The 17,094-nt window shown below is 38.0% G+C and overlaps 1 protein-coding gene across 1 annotated transcript in view; it reads right to left on the bottom strand.

Annotated features, from left to right (window-relative positions):
• CNTNAP5 (contactin associated protein family member 5) overlaps positions 1-16,122 on the bottom strand; it is an 893,510-nt gene extending 877,388 nt beyond the window's left edge. The window contains exon 1 of the mRNA XM_084797079.1: positions 15,611-16,122. Within this exon, the coding sequence (XP_084653205.1) occupies positions 15,611-15,692 (82 nt within the window). The 5' untranslated portion in view covers positions 15,693-16,122. The remainder of the gene's footprint in view (positions 1-15,610) is intronic.
• Positions 16,123-17,094: the final 972 nt, after the last annotated feature.

Here is a 17,094-nt window from a genome sequence, read left to right as displayed (position 1 = left end):
GACTGGTGACTGAGATGATGATTGATTTCCTTACTCTATTTTTCTGCCCTCAGCTTCCTGATATGATCTAATAAAACATATTAATGAATAGATGAGCACCTTTAGGACTTAAAGTAGAAATGGCTGATTACTTTTATATAGGAGTTTAGATTTGTGAATCTTTTAAGATCTTTATAAGATTACTTCTTAAGATGATTGATTCCTTCTTTGTAACAGCAAACTGCAGCCTGCCAGTAAAGAAAAGCTGGCTGAGAAATTCCCTTGCTTGCTTATACTCTGTTAATATGTAACAAGTTGCTTATGTACAAGTGTATGTGGCTTCTTAGAAATAAAATGTTATTTATGTTTGTTCCTCACATTATATGTAAAATTTTGATCATATGAAGGTATTGGGGAACATGATTTTCTTATGTATATCCACTGTAGTCATTTATTTATAAAGACATAGAATGTAAATACATTGTGGTTCTTGTACTGCTTGAAAGATTTTGCTGGGGTATATAAACTGTGGGAATAAGAAGAAGGAGAAGAAGAAGAAGAAGAAGAAGAAGAAGAGGAGGAGGAGGAGGAGGAGGAGGAGGAGGAGGAATAAGAAAAAGTGGAAAGGATAAGAACACTTATAAAAATAAGGATAAAGATGAAAATGAAAAGATAATAATAAAAAGAACAATAAGCACCTTGTTAAAACCTACCTGCTGGACTCTGTCATCTAGTGTAAGTGTGTGTTTGTGTGTGTGTGTGTGTGTGTGTGTGTGTGTGTGTTTCCTTTCTTTCTTTCCTTTCTTGTTTTTAGAAACTTGCCACCATCAGTGGAAGCCCCTGCTAGGAGCCATCAGCTCTATCATCTGCTAGGAGCCATCAGACCTAGCCCCAGCTTGTCACCACCAGTGGAAACTATTGCTGCTAACTCTCAGTTCCATCTTGGAAGTTTGCCCTCACAGAAAGTCATCAGGCATCCAGCCACAGGATTTAAGTCCCACCTTAGTTTTGGCCAGTTGATATCAAAGCATATCCAATATTCTAACAACTGAACAGTAGGACATCGATACACTGTATCCTTGGAGATGGAGATGGACATTGGAGATGATCTCTGTTTTCCTGATAACAAAATTTAGCCTAAGTAAATACCAAGGTCATGGTACTTATTGTCCAAGGTTTTGTTTGTTATTCATATATTTAAGCATTACCACCTGGTCTTGTTACTAAAATGTCAAGCTGAAAATATTCAAAGCCCTCATTCTATTTGCTAGTTTGAAAATAGTACAAAATGAAATAATTTATAAACATAATGCCAGTACATCAGAATGCAAGGTAGGCTACTACAAAGCTATTCTGAAACAGAGAAGTGGCAGTGGGACATGACTCCATGCCTTCCATACTCTGGCAAAACATTTGATTTCAGAAAATAAATAGATATTAATTCCATCCAGATGCCATTTCAATCAATTATCTGTATAGACAAATATTCATAAAGGTGACACCCGAGTCAATATTGATTTGGGGGAATAATAAATCATAACAGACACTAGATCAAATGGTTTATGTAAATAATATCTCCATGTGCAACTCTACTAGGTATGCTACCCATGATAGAAAATAATTGACATGTCAAAATTAAGGTACATATTCTGGGAAGATGGCTGAACTTGAAAAATGATTGGTACACAAGTATGAGGATTTGAATGTGAATCCTTCCTATCCATATAAACCTACATGCATCAGTCCATTTCTGTAACCCCAGCACTGAGAGTATGACAGGCAGTTCTCTGGAGCTCATTGGTCATCTAGTCTAGCCAAATCATTGAAGAAGACACGTAATGTCCATGTCTATACTCTACATAGAGTTTTGACACATGAACATGGACCTACATGGAAAAAAATCAATATACAACACACACATCTCATTACCTTTACAAAATTGAGTAAAATACATGTATTCATATATATAGAATGTTAACTTTTTGAAATAATTTATTAAATATTATATGCTATATTCAATTATAATGAATAATATTAGATTCTGTTAAAATATAGCATAAGGCATATATATTTCCCTAAAGCAAAGAATGAGGACAATAAATATCTGAATGGACAGATGTGCTGAAGGATTATGCTCAGAGAGCACTAAAGATGTGATAAAAAAAAATAGAACTTGGATTGGAGTCAATAATGAAATCTAAATCCAGAAATGCAACAATTTCTTTAATTTGTGTCTGTTTCTTCTTCCAATTACATTGGTCAGTAGAAGACATCACTGGGGGATTCTTGCTGATCATGGCCCAAGGTTCATTTCTTACCCCTATGTAAAGTTGTGTTAAGCAGTGTATCTGGGGAGGAGGTGACCCATATGTCCTAGATAAAGGCTTGCTGCCTTGCTTAGAGTTTTACTCAATTTGTCTCTACCAAGTACTTATTTTGCCACTTACTGTGCTATATATGAATGATTTAATCATAGCTAACATGAGACCTCTTCTTTTGAGGAGGTCCCAAGGGGATGCCTGGAATGTAGGTGGATAATTCAAGGGCCTTTACAAGATACTTCTTTCATGTAAAAATAGCTCTTGACTGCAAACTAAGGATAGCAAGGTAGGGAGGCAATTTTTTTTTTTTTGACAAGCGGCTATCTTTTCAGGACAGTAAATGCCAATAAAATGACACTTATATAAATAGTAAAAAGAGAATTCTGTATTCACAATTGGTTAAAAATTTAAAAATAGGAGCTTCTCTTCTAGATATCTGAAATATACAATACTTTATTGTCAGCTACAGGATCCTACTGTATTGTTAAAAATGCCAGAATTTGTTGTTATTAGGCAATGAACAAATAAATGGAAAGTACTTGAGGTAATATGCTGAATATTCTGGTATGATCAGAATAAAATATCTACTTTGCTTTAAAACATTATACTTTAATTCATAAACATACATAATTGTAATATGTCAATAACACCAGAATATGGTGCATACTCATTTAATATGACTTCAGGCAAAGATCATCTTAATAATAATCTTACCAGACACTCACTGACCACTTCAAACAGAAGCAATGCTCCAAGAGTGGCCCCACTGCTCCATCCCAGTCAGTCAATAGCTGTCTGCATAATGGCAGCTCCTATGCTCCTTCTCTACAACTTTTAAATTATGATTATTTCTGCATGTAATTATGAATTTGGATTTTTTGCAAGTAAGAATTAGGTAAGAGCAGGAAAATTGCATAAAAGTACAAGCACTTGTTAAGAAAGTCTAATAACTTGGTTACAATTCCGATAAACCAGGTATAATAGCACATTTACAATCCCAGTTTGCCTATAGAGAGATAGGACATGGAGACAAGAGAATCCCTGCAAGCATTTAGGTCAAGTAGCCTGGTATAGGCAGTGAGGATAAACTTGTCTCATACAAGGTAAAAGGCAAGGGTTGACATGACGGTTGTCTTCTGCCTTCCATGAGATTGCACTCAAGCACACACAGGTACAGAGAGAGGAGGAAGAGATTTTGTTGACATGTGAGAAACTTTACAAAGCCCCTCCTAGAAGAATCAGAATACAAAAGATATGCTGAAGCATAGATGTCTGGCCAGTTTTCTTCCATTTTCTCCAAACCAACACTTTGTAATGTATTTCAGGTGTTCAAATTCTATATTAAATGTCTTTGAGAAAAAGAAATGATCTAATTTTAAAGTAAGTTTATTTATGGAATTTTTATGAAATTGTGGCATGTCCATGCTTTTTAAAAAGATTAGAACAAAAGATGTATTGATAGCTTTGTGATTAACAGGATAATCAAAGACCTTTCATGTCCATAAAATTTACAGAAGAATTGGTGTCACTCAAAGGAAAAAGGCATTGAACATTAAACAATCTCTTTTTAGACTCCCTAAGCCCAAGGAAGCATGTGCAAAGAGTCAAAGCAGGAATTAAACATAAGATATACAGGAGACCAAGCAATACCTGAAGTCAAAAGGATTAGCTCATGAGACCTTGAAACTATAGCAAATAATTTATTGACTTAACTCTCCACTAAGCTGACGACGAGGACAGGCTGCTGAAAGGGTCATTTCTCATTACTAAATGAATATTCTGTGGACATCTGGCAAGGTCCTTCACTTCACTGGCCAAAGATGGAAAAGAGTTGACATTGGATAGACATTTGTAATTTCTACCCACTTGTATAATCAATATTCCTCAGCTGAGGAACACTTCACTTATTCTTTGGCATGGTTTTGTAAGCAGTGCTGTGTGTTAAATAGTGAACGATTTAGAAAAAAGACAAAAGCCAGTACATTGAAGATGGAGTTTCATGGGCAGGGTGTATCCTACAGCACTGGAATCTCTTCAGTTAGAAAAGTTTTCTATGAGCACAAAAATATATAAGATATACTCTCCTCATTTATTTCCTTGTGGCTCTATTTATAACCTGGCAAACACAATTTAAGGGAGAAAGAGTCCACCATGGTGGGGAAGAAGCAGTGATATCAAGGACAACTTGCATTACATCCGTAGTCAAGAAGCAGAGAAGTGACCACCGATGCTTATTCCCTGTTCTCCTTTTTACTCAGTCCAGAAACCCAGCCCATGAGAATATGTTACTCATATTTGGAGTAAGTCTTCCCACTTCAATGAACATAGGTAAATAATCCTTCACATGCATTACTAGAAGGTAATTTCCATGGTGATTATAAATTCCCATCAAATAAACAACTAGAATTAAATTCATCACTTATGGACAGTAGGCACTGACAGTGCAAGGTACGGTGCTATTTTGGACAGGTTGGACCTGGCCACGAAGAGGTGATAGAGATTTAATCAGTAACTCAGGCAACTTTTATAAATAAATAGTCCTCTATAGGAGCATCCTTTATAGGGGCAGGATTCTTTTCAAGGTTAGCATAAGTTGCTTAGCATAGTAGTGGGGGCAGATTTTGTGGGTCTGGACACCAAAACCATTTCTCAACAAGTGTCAGAGAGACCTAGCTTTGAAAAAGATAAACAACCTGCAAACTTTCAATAACTGTTTGGGTGCTATTCTTAATAAAACAGAAGACTGAGAAAATATATATGTGAAATTTGAAGTCACGCAAAGTGAATCCACTGCAATTTCTGTACAGGATATGATATTGGTTCAGTTCCCACTTAACATAGCACATTCCCAGTGACAGGGACAAAGTCCTCTTTCTGTTTGACTCTACAAGGACAAAGTGAAGGCTCACCAAGTGCCAAAGTTGAAATGGACTACATGTCTGAATTCCTCACAAAGACACATCAGTTAATGCTCTCACTCTCTCTCTCTCTAGTGATCCACCACTACAATCTGCTGCCATAGTGCTTCTGATTGTGCCTAAATATTGCCAATGTCTGTAAAATGAGAAGTGCTAATTTCTATTATTGATTCTTAATCAAAAGCAGCCTACCATTTTGGACCCCAGTCCACACTGCACACAAGGATCAGGTAAGGTAAGCGTGTGGAGAGGGAGATGTGACCTGCTCTTCTCTGTAAATATAGTGGAGGTACCAGAAAGTCAGGTGGGGTCAGGTAATTTTATTAAAGATAACACCTCCTCAGTACTCAGTTTCTGCTCACTACAAGGCTCTTGGGTCTTCCTGTTCCTAATATTGATTGACCATATTCTGTGGCTTACAGATCAGTAACAGTGGATAATGGGAAATGAAGCAAAGTTCTTCTGAGATAAAGGGACAAATAGCTGCCTTCTCTCTATAGAAGAAACTTGGAAGGCACAAACACAGACAGAGGGAAAAAATCCAGGCCTGCATCCTAGTGCTTACAACACTCTGCTAGTAGGGCAGGGTGGCACATGCCTTTAATCACAGCACTCTGGACGCAGAGGCAGGTGGATTGCTGTGAGTTCTAAGCCAGCCTGGTCTACAAAGTGAGTCCAGGACAGCCAAGGCTACACAGAGAGACCCTGCCACGAAAAATAAAACAAAAAAACAGAAAACAAAACAAAACAACAACAAAAACCCACTCTGCTAAGGGATAAGGAATATACTTGGCTCATCAATTTTAATTAAAGATTTGAGTAACATATTCTTATCATAAATAAAGATATAGTGGAGCTAAATGCAAATTTGCCTGAGTTCTTAAGATAAAATCCCTAGAAATTATACACTTCACTGGTCACTGGCTGCTGTGTTGTTCAAATTCCCTCTGCTCTCCTGAGACTCTTTTCCACTAGAGGGAGCATTTGAATGAGAAATCTGTAAAAGCATTAGCTTAGGCCACAAGGTGTAAAACTGTCACTCAGGAAAGGGTAAATGAATCAAGCAGAGGAGGAGAGGAAGGACAGACAGGAAGGACAGACAGAGAGCCATGGAGAAGGCTGCAAGGAAAGGAAATGGGGAAGATGAGAAGAGGAAGGAGGTACTGTGGAGAGGACAGCTGAGGGGAAGGAAGTGGTGAGATGAGACCAGAAGATGGACGATCTTTTGCCCACTGAGCAGGGACACAATGGTGGTGGTCCATCATGCAGCCTTTGTGCAGAGGGTAGAATTAGTGCTGATATCCTGAACATGCCTTATTCCCCCTTTCCTCAGTTCAGAACATTCCCTTCCCCTCTTCCTTATGATCATTGCTACCTGGTCAGTCATCCCTGCAGTCAAGTGTTCTGTGCAGACTGTTCTCTGTAGTTTCCTTATTAATGGAATCTACATAGCTAATTTCTATGAACTGGAATGTATTCCCCATAATTACAGATTTGAGGGATTAGTGGAATTGGTAGAGGAGTCGATTCGAGGCAGATGGATGGGGTGAATGAAACTATGTGGACATCCTCAAGTGTACTGTAGGTAGATGGTCTGTGTCAAGCTTGTGCTGCAACAGACTTTGCTGGAAGCATCATGTTTGGTGACTGTCCATACAGCATAATAAATTAGAGCTGGAATCCACTTACATCTTATCCTATACCCTCTATGCAGCAATGAGCTCAGGGAAGACACCTGCACAAGCTACATGATCTCACAGAAATAGAAGGACTAGAGACCACGGAAAAGCAAATGCTATTTGTAAGAAGGGAAAAAGAAGGAAACATGCATTCAGGCACAAATGGCCTAAGTCAATTTATTAAATACTGTTCTTTCTGCAAACTGACTGATTTGGGTGTGTATTTATATAATGTATATATCTATTTGTGATATTTGTGTATGTATGATTATATGTGATATTTGTGTTAGGTGTGTATATACATATGGAGTGTGTGGTGTTTGTTGCCTTGCACATGATTGTTAGGTGTTTTCACATGTGGGGAAGGGGGTTATCCCTATATATGTGCATGTATGTGTGTGTCTATGTAGGTTAGATGCCTTAGGGACTCTGTTGTTAAGGAACTGTAATATTGCATCTGGCTCTTTGTTGGTGCTAGGGATCCAAACTCAGGTCCTCACTTTTATACAACACTTTAGTTTGTTGTGAACTATCTCACGGGCCCTCAAAGTTCCTTAAACTATTACCAACTTAAGGCTATCTTCAGAAGAATATTTCTGCTTCAGAGGTAAATTGTTAAAACAATGATATGCGTGCAAATGTGTTGGCATTTCCCCTCAATTTCATTCTGTCATTACCATTGCTGGTGTCACCCTGGTAAGCTCAATAGATACAGCTCATGGAGTCAAACAGACAGACTTAACCCCCAACATCAGAATGTGCATAAAAAAGTAGACAGTATAGAGACACTGGGTTTGTGCTTGAAGATCAATTACTAATGATAACACATTAACCAGAATCACCCAACTCTAGAAATTCTCCTTCCATACAGCAGACACTAAAAAGAGTTAGGATGCCTCATAAAGCCCCAGTTGAGTGGACCAGAATCCATAGTGTTGAGCTTTAATTATACATTCCTTAATGAATAGTTCTCATTTTGCTGACACCAACCAATATAATTTATAAACTAGAAAATTTCATCAGGGTGATGGATAGAGGCAATGTGTATTAAAAGGTGTCATGTATATATGAAATATGCTGTGTTCAGAATATGGTCACTCTGTGTTGCCAGCAAAGAACTTCTTTTCAGAGCATTGAACATCTTTTGGGCATCTATTACTCTTGTTTGTCACAGTGTAGAGGATATTTTAGCTATAAATCTGTGCTTTTGTGTACTTAGAAGCACATACATCCCTGAGCCTTGAATTTTCTTCCTCTTCATCTCTTTGGAGAGCTGCATGAGCTCCACCTCCAAATGTCCTTCTTGGGTACCTTACTAGCTGTTATGTGAGCTTCTGTAATTATCTCAGTTAGTTTTCTGTCAAACATTCTGTTTTATTTCATTCTAAGCTTAATTTTTCCTTTAATGTAGAGTCTGGGGAGATAAGTTCAGTCATAAATTTTGTACTTTGAAAAATTGAAAACCTGTGTTTGAACCATAGAACCCACAAAAAATCCATGTATTCAATGCATGAGATAGCATGTACCATAAAAGCACTCACCACATGAGCATGGTGAACAGAATTTGATATGTGACAGCCACATGAAGGTTGAAGGACTGAATTAAAACCACAAAGTTGGTTATTATCTAAACACACACTGTGGCCTGCACACAGACTTCAAGTGCATACAGATACTGGGCAAGAAGCACACACACACACACACACACACACACACACACACACACACACACACACACTGTATTAAAATAATACATCTCCATGTTGAGACTTGTACGTGTAATCCCAACACCAGCAGTTGCCTAGGACTAGACTAATGCCTGTTTAAACAAACTGGTGAACTCTTGGTCAATGAGTTAGCTTGTCTGAAAGAAGACATATAACTGTTTTAAAGATAAGACACAGTCTGATCTGCAATATCCACATGTTACAAACACACATGTGCATGCACACACACACACACATACAGAAAATTTAAAAGGGGGAAATTCAAATCTTACTGTGCTATTTTGACTTTTACTTCCCAGCATTCACAACTTTCTTTAACTACAGTTCTTGGGTTTCTAATATCCTCTTCTGAAGGCCCCAAGCATGTGGGGTAGCAATATGCATGTGTGTGTGTGTGTGTGTGTGTGTGTGTGTGTGTGTGTGTGCTTGTTGTGAGTGTGTATGCATGAAAGCAAAAAAAACTCATGTGAATAAAAATTAATACTATTTTAAAAATTACAACCCCTCAGTGAAACTGCATCTTTTAAATTTAAAAGAAAAATTTTCTCTACTAACCCACTTGTTTACTTTGCCCTCCATCCACACATCAAGCCACAGTGTACTCCTACAAAGTCCACTTTTTTTGTGTGTGATAAATTTCTTCAAACCTTAGCTTCAGTTTTATTCTGCTCAAGGGCACATTTGGATGCTGCAGCCAATACTTATTGTATGCCTTCCATTGCACCTATGCTTACCTTTGTTGCAACAGTTAACACTGAAACAACTAACAAATCCTTTTCCTGGCTGCAAAGCTTTTCATTACACCTGGATGGCATGTAGTATATCTGTCTAGGTAATCATCATTTCTCCAGATACATGAATTTAAAGAAGAAAAAATTCTTGGGACTAATTTGATCAGCAAGTTCTTCTAATGAGTAACACACACTAACTACAGCCAGCAACACCTTTCGTTCATAGCTAAGAAGAAGACAGGGGTGTTTCAAACTCATTTCATAAGAGTAATCAAGTCTCTTTGCCATTAAATAAACATATTTCTATAATCAAACACTAAATCTATTGAATAGAATTCAAATGTTCCATTTATATCAAATCTAAGGCAATAAAATCATTTCTCATAGCAACGGGGGCATGCATTTCTTCAGATTAAAGAAAGAACATTCAAAACAAATCATAAAGAAAGTTAAACAAATGATCCCCAAGTTGTAGAAAGGTCAGGTGGCTAAAGGCTTTTTTTCTCATGACACAAATGGCTTCTTGGTGCCCATGTTAGGACTGGTCTGAAGTACATAGTGAAAACCATGTAATAGGGGCATCTATGCTGTAGATCTCACACTATATAAGGCTGTCTGAGTTTCTGCTTTATTTTACTACTGACTTCTATTTGGAATTTCCACAACAGTGACAAGTAATAGTTATTGAAATAAAGTAAACACCTCTTAAAAGCAAAATTTTGTCAATATGCAGTAGAAAAAAAAATCTCAGTTTAAGATTGAAAATTCTTACTAGAAAACCATTAGATAATTCCTTCATTCATCTACTTGCTCAGTATTTTAAGCAGTAGATACAGTAATTCAAATAAAACCTGGCAAAGAGGTAATGCATCTTTGCTGAAGCAAAAAGAACTGCTGAAACTGCTACAAAAATGAGATAAATAGGGCACCTAACCTAGACTGAGAAAACACAAAACATATTTAGTAACTCTTAGTCAATTTCATTAATGTATGCAATACATCTTGATACTTACCATCTTTATTCTGCCTCTGTATCCCCAGATACTCCTAGCACATCCCATACTAGAAAGTGTGTGTGTGTGTGTGTGTGTGTGTGTGTGTGTGTGTGTGTGTGTGTGTGTTTGTGTGTGTGTTAAGCAGACTCTGAGGGAAAATGGTACTGTAGGCCAAATTAATGAGAAATCCATACAAATAAATTCACGACATATGAGACAGTGTGGTTGGTTTGTAAACTGTAGAGCTCCATATTTTCTTAGGAGGGGTATTGGTGATGAGATTTAGATTATTATACAAAAGCCAGATCAATTTTTGCATCATGCCTTTCATGACGGAGCTTTGTCGCACTCGGTAGAACTATGATCTGAGACTGACAGAATGGAACAAAACGTCTTCAGAAGTGACCTTTGTGACATACTTGTTCATACACAGCAGTGTACTTAAAATTTATCGTTGCGGTTTTCATTATCTCTTATTAAGCTTTAGATTAAAAGGATGAAAGAAAAGTAAATACCCAACCTGGAGCACATGGCAAGAGAAAAAGTTGCTTTTCTTTGAACAATGTGATATTTCCTGTCATGCTTCGTATTTTGATCTGAATGGATCTGGCATTTTGTTTCTTCAGGTTTGATTCAGGAGTTAGGTTTTTAGAAAACTGCTAGCTCATGCCCTTCCACAAGGCTAAGGTTATGAGGCTGATCTTAGAGAACCTTTGCCAAACTTCTGCAGATGCTACACAAAGTACACAGTGAAGTAAGTTCTTTGGAAAATATTTTGTTGCAAAGATGTTTGTGTTTAAAAATAGACATAGGTAGAGATTCTTATTATTCTCATGCGTAGAGTAGTTATTTGTGGGAGATGATTCAGTTCCACTAATCTGCAATTCATTCCTATGAACTAGATCACTTAATGTCTGTCTTGCTGAGTATCCTTGTAAATTGTGTACAGTAGCCTGCGTGCCTACTGTAAGAATTAAAATCACATTAAACTCTTATTCTGATTATAACTGTCCCTCGGTTTTGAAGTACATTGATCTCAAACACAAAGAAATGAAATAACTGGTATGTAGCATCTGTATTTAACAATGAGGACACATTGTAAATGTTGTCTTAATAACTAAACCCAGACCTTTATTAAAAAAAACAAAAAACAAAAAAACAAGGGTACTAGAGGAAGTGAGTAACCTTTCCAAAGTCACCAGGCAAAGGTAAGGTGTTTTAATGACTGAAACAATTTCATTTTGAAAAAAGAAATGTCAGTATTGTTTCCAAGTTAGTACAATACAACTTCTCCTGAAAAATTCTAATGCCATTGCTCTCTGGCTTATCTTTGTGATTAATTATCACATGCATGTCATATATCATCACGGTTCTGGATTATCAACTGAAAGACAAAGGATTGCCATCTAAAGAATTTAGAGATGCTTCAAATTATATCATTTTGTGTTAAGTGGATACAAGCAATTAAAGTGATTCACTCTAAAGAAAATTGAAGCCAGTTGGACAGACAGGCAAAGAAAAGGAAGGACTGCAATAGGGAATGTGCTTATTCCTTATAAAAGAATGCAGGCGAGAGCAGTGCTGCTCAAGTAGACAGCAATTTCTCCCAAGTCTGCTCTTTTATTATGAAATCCTTTCTCTAGTTCTTAGTTTATATTTTATAGTTGTGAAGTGTTAATCTGTGTCAGGTATGTGGCTTATGTGAAGAAAATAGAAAGCAAATTCATGTCGATCATTAAAGGTCAAAACGAGCTAGTTTGTTAATGCTTATAGTTTCCAGATTCTGCCAACTGAGCAGAAGAGTGTCCCTTCAATTTTGTTAGCTGTAGATGCCACTGAAAACACTGCATAGCCACTCTCCTGCCAAGCAAGAACAGCACAATAGTTGCTCATATTACTCTACAATTTGGTTTAATAACAGCCTTCAGGTAATTCAAGGTCTGATATCTCTTTACTGCCATTATCAACATGCGCACATATCTTGTAAAATTTAATATGTGAGAATCTGGAACCAGAGCTTTATATCTTTATCACAGTAACTTATTTCTGGGACTCTAAAAATTAGCAGCAATAAATTTCAAAGTGGTACTTAGTGAGTGTTCTAAGTTATTGCAGAAAAAGATTAAAGTTATTTAACTTTAAAATTACATAATATAATAAGTTTCTTTAAAAATGAAATTAGCAGTATCTCTGTGTGTGTCACTTTGAGTCCTCCTATTTTCTGGACACCATATTTTCACTATGAAATTTTTATTTGCTTAGTCTTAGATCCATAGTTTTAGTAAGATATTTAGCTGCTGTTGAGTTTGGAGTAGACACATATATCAATTGCTGGCCACTCTTTTTACCGGAAGGCTAGAATGAACAATAATTGAATAGGTGTTTGACCCGTGACCTGATATATCACTGGGATTAGTACTTCTTAGATGATGACTTCTGCTCTTGTGTAATTAAACTCCTAATTCATACCATAGCTTCTTGTACAAATGAGTTGAATATATAATACTTTTTTAAATTTTATATTGGCCTTTTTCTATTTTCAAAATTAACTAGTCCCCTAAGGATATACCCAAAGGATACACTGTAGCTGTTTAATATCCCTGAAACTCTAGAATGAGGGAATTTCTCGAGGTTTTTATTAGTGGTAGGTAATTACATTCTCACCATAGATGTGTAATATCTGTACTCTTTCTAATTTGACTTTGTTTTCATTGTGCTTAATTAGAAACTTAAACTTTGTAGTTGGGTAAGCATTCATTTTCCCCATAGAGTTAAATGTCCATGTTTTAGAGAGAGTAAGAGAAAACCAAACATGAATACAAACAGATACTCATACCCTGTGCAACAATAACAGCAACAGCAAGTCATTACCAAAGAGGACAGACAATTAAAAGTTGCTTTTAAAGAAACTCACATCTGCAACAGTGCACCATGGAAGAACCTGGATAAACAATCTGTTTTCAAGGCTGCTATTAGTAATGACATGGGTTATTCCTTAAAATGTAGGAAAAATCATCTTAAAATTATTTTCACAAATCAAATTAAAAGTAAACTTTTTCAAAGGAATTGTCTAACTTGTCAAAGTATGTATATGAACAGGAAGAGCTTGACAGTCATAGCAAATATAATACCTACAATTAATGAATAAAATTGCTAGCAGCAGTCTAGAGAAACTGGGAAGTAAGTATGATTATGAGAGGTTTTGTCTTAAAGGCTCTGATGATCACTAATATGCATTGATTTCAGAACCAGTGTGTGTTACAAACCTATTGTTTATTGAAGCTATACAGTTTTCAAATACAATAAACACTTACTGCTATTCCTTAAAAAAAAACTGACTCTAGAATGTTTAGCAGGCAACACTCAATAGCTTTGCTACTTGGAAAAGGGGGTTTCAACTGTCACTTGGGAAATTCTGAAGATGGTTATCAACAACTTTCTTTTAAAATGCTCAGAGCTTGCTTTGTAACTGCCTTGGCTATGATAGGCTGAAGTCTTAAGCACATGCCATTTAGTTTTATGTATGGTATTAAAATATATTGACCATAGTTGAATTAATTTACAGAAAACATGGATCCAAGAAGGAATTTTCAAAAGGATTATCCTTGAGGGAGCCTAAGACAAACACTTGTGCTTCCACCCATTTCATTAATCTCTCTCTCTCCCACCTTTTGGATTCACTCTCTCTAGATAACAGAATGTGCTGGGAGGCAAATACTGTTTAGAGCCACACCTTTGCATCATTTGGACAACACTGACCTCTAGTGTTCCACAAGGTAGAGAAATTAGCTCAGTGGCAAAGCTTACTGCCTGCCCCAGGCTCTTGGGTCCTTCTCTTGGGCACCACTGTAATAATTTCAAGAAGAGGAAAAGAAGAAAAGGAGGAGGAACGAACAAAAGAAAAGGGGTGGGGTGACAAGGGAGATGAAAAATTCAATTTACCTGAATGTAACCTGCCTCAAAATACTTTCTAAAATAATTTAGTAGCTTAACCCATCCTGATAGAGAGAGTAACTTTTTTTTCCTCCTTTATAACATAAACTTTAAGAAAATATTACAAGTACAGATTTTGAGCTTTCCAATCTTTGGGTCACAGAAACACTAAGTCTACTTTAAACAATTATCCATATATCTTCCTTCTGGAATGCAAATTCTCAGGCAAGATCCTTTAAGGACTAAGGAATCAGGCAGAAGAATCTCCTGTAGTGAGTCTGCTCATCTTTTTGGGTTTTATTGATGGTTTTAAAAACTGATATTGGCAATAAAATTTACAAAAGTGAAATTAAATTGTTCTTATCTGGATAATATTTCTTAAGTTCAGTGTAAGAATAGAAGATGAGGGAAGAGACCCAGAAACTTGAGGGACTGTGGTAAGCTATCCTTGCAAACAACACAAATGGCTTAATTGCACCCTTTCTCACTTATTAGTTCCCTGGGATGGAAAAACTTCCCTTCCTCTGCCTAAAGAAGCAGCTGAGCAATTGAGCTTGAACCTCTCACAGCTTTAGTCATTTATTCAAGTTTGACAAACTTGATTCTTTAAATACATAGTTCAGGTGGCCGATCTCTGGGAGTCAAGAGTTCCTTCCTTTTAAATTAAGTGTTCTATACTTGATTGGTCAAACTGTGGATAAAACAGTGCACACTCACTATCTTTTCACTGTCACCAGGATTTTGAAGGTGGAGTGTGTACTAAAGCTCGTTCTCCTGTAATAGGACAGCCATTGAACCTTGGGGTGACTACATTCTGGCTACCATTCTTAGGCCCAAACTCCCATACGCCAATACACCTTACAAAATGCTCCAGCTGAAACTTTATGCCTCGGGCAGTGGAGAGAACTAGGTGCTTAGGACGGAGGAAGGAGGATGGAGGATTATAAGTATAGATGTGTTCCTGGCTCATTGCAAATCGGTGGGAGCTGCGGTCCACTGCTAACACCGACCTCAGTGGCTCTGGAGCATCTCTGCTCCTAGAGGCTTGCACCTTACCCATGCATCCCTGGCAGAGATTAAGCACCGAGGAGCTAGCAGCAGGCTAGAGGAACTTTATGATTCCAAAGAATGGCAGGCATTGCAGAAGAGCAAGCTTATGAGAGTGCTGCTAACTTTTGGGGTGGCTGGAAGTGTTGAACAACACTGATTAGGATTTTCACTCTGCTCTTTCCTTTTACCCATAACATATACATTCAGAAAGTGGATACTTATTCCGAGTAGCCTCTAATGCCACCTCCCCTTCCCAGCCAAAGCTCTGAGTACTCACAATTTGTCGCTGTTAATCCTAAATGCCATAAGCCAGAGAGCACCAAAGTCCATAAGCTGGTTAATGTTGGTACAGATTCCATTTCCCTCAGTGAGCGATCTCTTCCAATCGAATCCCAAATTCGCAGGCACCAACCTTGGCTTTTCTCCCTTTTCTTTCCTTTCTCCCTCTCTCTTTATTCCTGTTTCCTCTTTATTGCACCGCCTGACCCGTTGCCACCCCCTTAAACAGATCCTGCTTTCCTTCACTTCATCCTTTTCCTCATACAATCCACCGAAACCATAGAAGGTCTTCCTAGGAGCTGCGATCAGCGAGCTGCAAGCTGCGAGCTGCAACCGAGGTTTACAGTTGCTGAAACTGTCCCTTTCTGTGCTTGCCTTCCTCACCTGCCTGTCTTCCTCCGAATTCCCTTTCTTAAAGGTTCAAATCCAAACTGGGCAGCCCTTGGCGCCCAGCTCCACCAATAGCCAAAAACACCTCATTCCGGCGCTAGGCTAGATTCAGCACCAGTGTGGCGAACAGCTCCTAATAGGCGCAGTCAGCGTGGCACCGCCCCCGGGCCCGCCCCATGCTCGCATAAGAGAGTGGACTGGGTGGGTCCTCGGTGGCTAGCTCGTACCCAGCAGAAGCTCCGCAGCGATGCGTTTTGGCTACATGATGGAGAAGCAAAGAGAAAAAAATAATTCTCTCTCTCTCTCTCTCTCTCTCTCTCTCTCTCTCTCTCTCTCTCTCTCTCTCTCTCCCCTCTTTCTCTCTCTCCTATCTATCCGTTCTATCCGTACATCCTGAACTACTTACCGCATCTCTTTCTCTTCCTCTCAAATTGTGGGCCAGATATTGACATTTAAATCAGGTTTTCGAACAGTTCTGCTGAAGCGATGCCTAAAGGAAGTTGGAAGACAGAAGCTTGTGAGGAGGGATTTTTCCCAAGGAGAGCTTGGAAATGACCTAACCAGATGTCTAATGCTTTTTTCTTCACTTCGCAGGAAGAGTCAGAGAAAGCTTGAATTGTGCAATTCAATTTCCCCTGCAGGGGTGGATGATTGACCGTTATTGATCTAACTGGAATTTCTGGTTTAGCCATTTAGGGATATGACTGCTCCCCTGCTTTTGCGACCTTCCACATCTGCATCTTTCTCCCTGGTTCCTGTTGGCACATTGCTTCTGCAAGTAATGCAGGGTGATTGGCACTGTGAGTTCCCTCAGAGAGAAACGCTTAAAAACAATTTTTAAAAGGTGCAGGCTGAAAGATGCTTAGAGACTAGTGGATATGGAAGATCGGGTGTGAGCTCATGGGGCTTTTGGAAAAAAGCTATACATCTAAAACGGAAGAGAAGAGTTTTGATTGCTTCCCTAGTCTCTGTACTAAAGTTCTTGGTTGTGTAGCTTTTAACATGCATCTGGACTCTCTTGCTTTCTCATAGATCAACTTATTTTGGGTTTAGTGGGAAGCTGCCAGTAACCTATCAAAGGTTAAGAAAACA

Source organism: Acomys minous (genome assembly GCF_964271855.1).
Source record: "Acomys minous genome assembly, chromosome: 1".
NCBI classification, from domain to species: Eukaryota; Metazoa; Chordata; class Mammalia; order Rodentia; family Muridae; genus Acomys; species Acomys minous.
Note: the sequence above shows the minus strand (reverse complement) of the source record. Positions and strands in the feature narration are given on the sequence as shown.